Here is a 415-nt window from a genome sequence, read left to right as displayed (position 1 = left end):
TAGCTCCATCTAAATGACAACACGAACAGAACGCCATGCATGACCTTACTTACCTGCCTCCGTAGCCATTCTCGTCTCCGCTGTTCTCTCGTGACCTTGAAATCCAAACGAATGCGTGTAGATAAATCGTTCTTCCAAAGCTGATGGGGCGTATCTATAAAACCTTATTTCGTACTTATCAATATCTTCTCGTCATTTTAGTTGTAGATGGTTCCTCTTTTTTCGCGTGCAAGGCGGTCGCCTACAACCAGGATACTCTCCCTCTTGCACATATGTGTCGCTGTAGTAACAACTGAGTCATGTTAAGAGAAACACCTGTGAAGGCACACGCACCCTTCCCCCCATCGCCTTATCTGCTCATTTCAGCTGTACTTATGTGTATATATGTATGTGGATATGCTGAACGTAGATATGT

General features: G+C 44.3%; 1 protein-coding gene across 1 annotated transcript in view; it reads right to left on the bottom strand.

Annotated features, from left to right (window-relative positions):
- The window catches only part of LOC119586183 (TRPM8 channel-associated factor 3-like), a gene marked incomplete at its 3' end in the record, with an annotated part of 10,380 nt that extends 10,007 nt beyond the window's left edge, over positions 1 to 373 (bottom strand). Inside the window, 1 exon segment of the mRNA XM_037934886.1 lies at positions 54 to 373. Coding sequence (XP_037790814.1) covers positions 54 to 69 — 16 coding nt within the window. The 5' untranslated portion in view covers positions 70 to 373.
- Positions 374 to 415: the final 42 nt, after the last annotated feature.

Source organism: Penaeus monodon, chromosome 21 (assembly GCF_015228065.2).
Source record: "Penaeus monodon isolate SGIC_2016 chromosome 21, NSTDA_Pmon_1, whole genome shotgun sequence".
In the NCBI taxonomy this organism is placed as follows: Eukaryota; Metazoa; Arthropoda; class Malacostraca; order Decapoda; family Penaeidae; genus Penaeus; species Penaeus monodon.
Note: the sequence above shows the minus strand (reverse complement) of the source record. Positions and strands in the feature narration are given on the sequence as shown.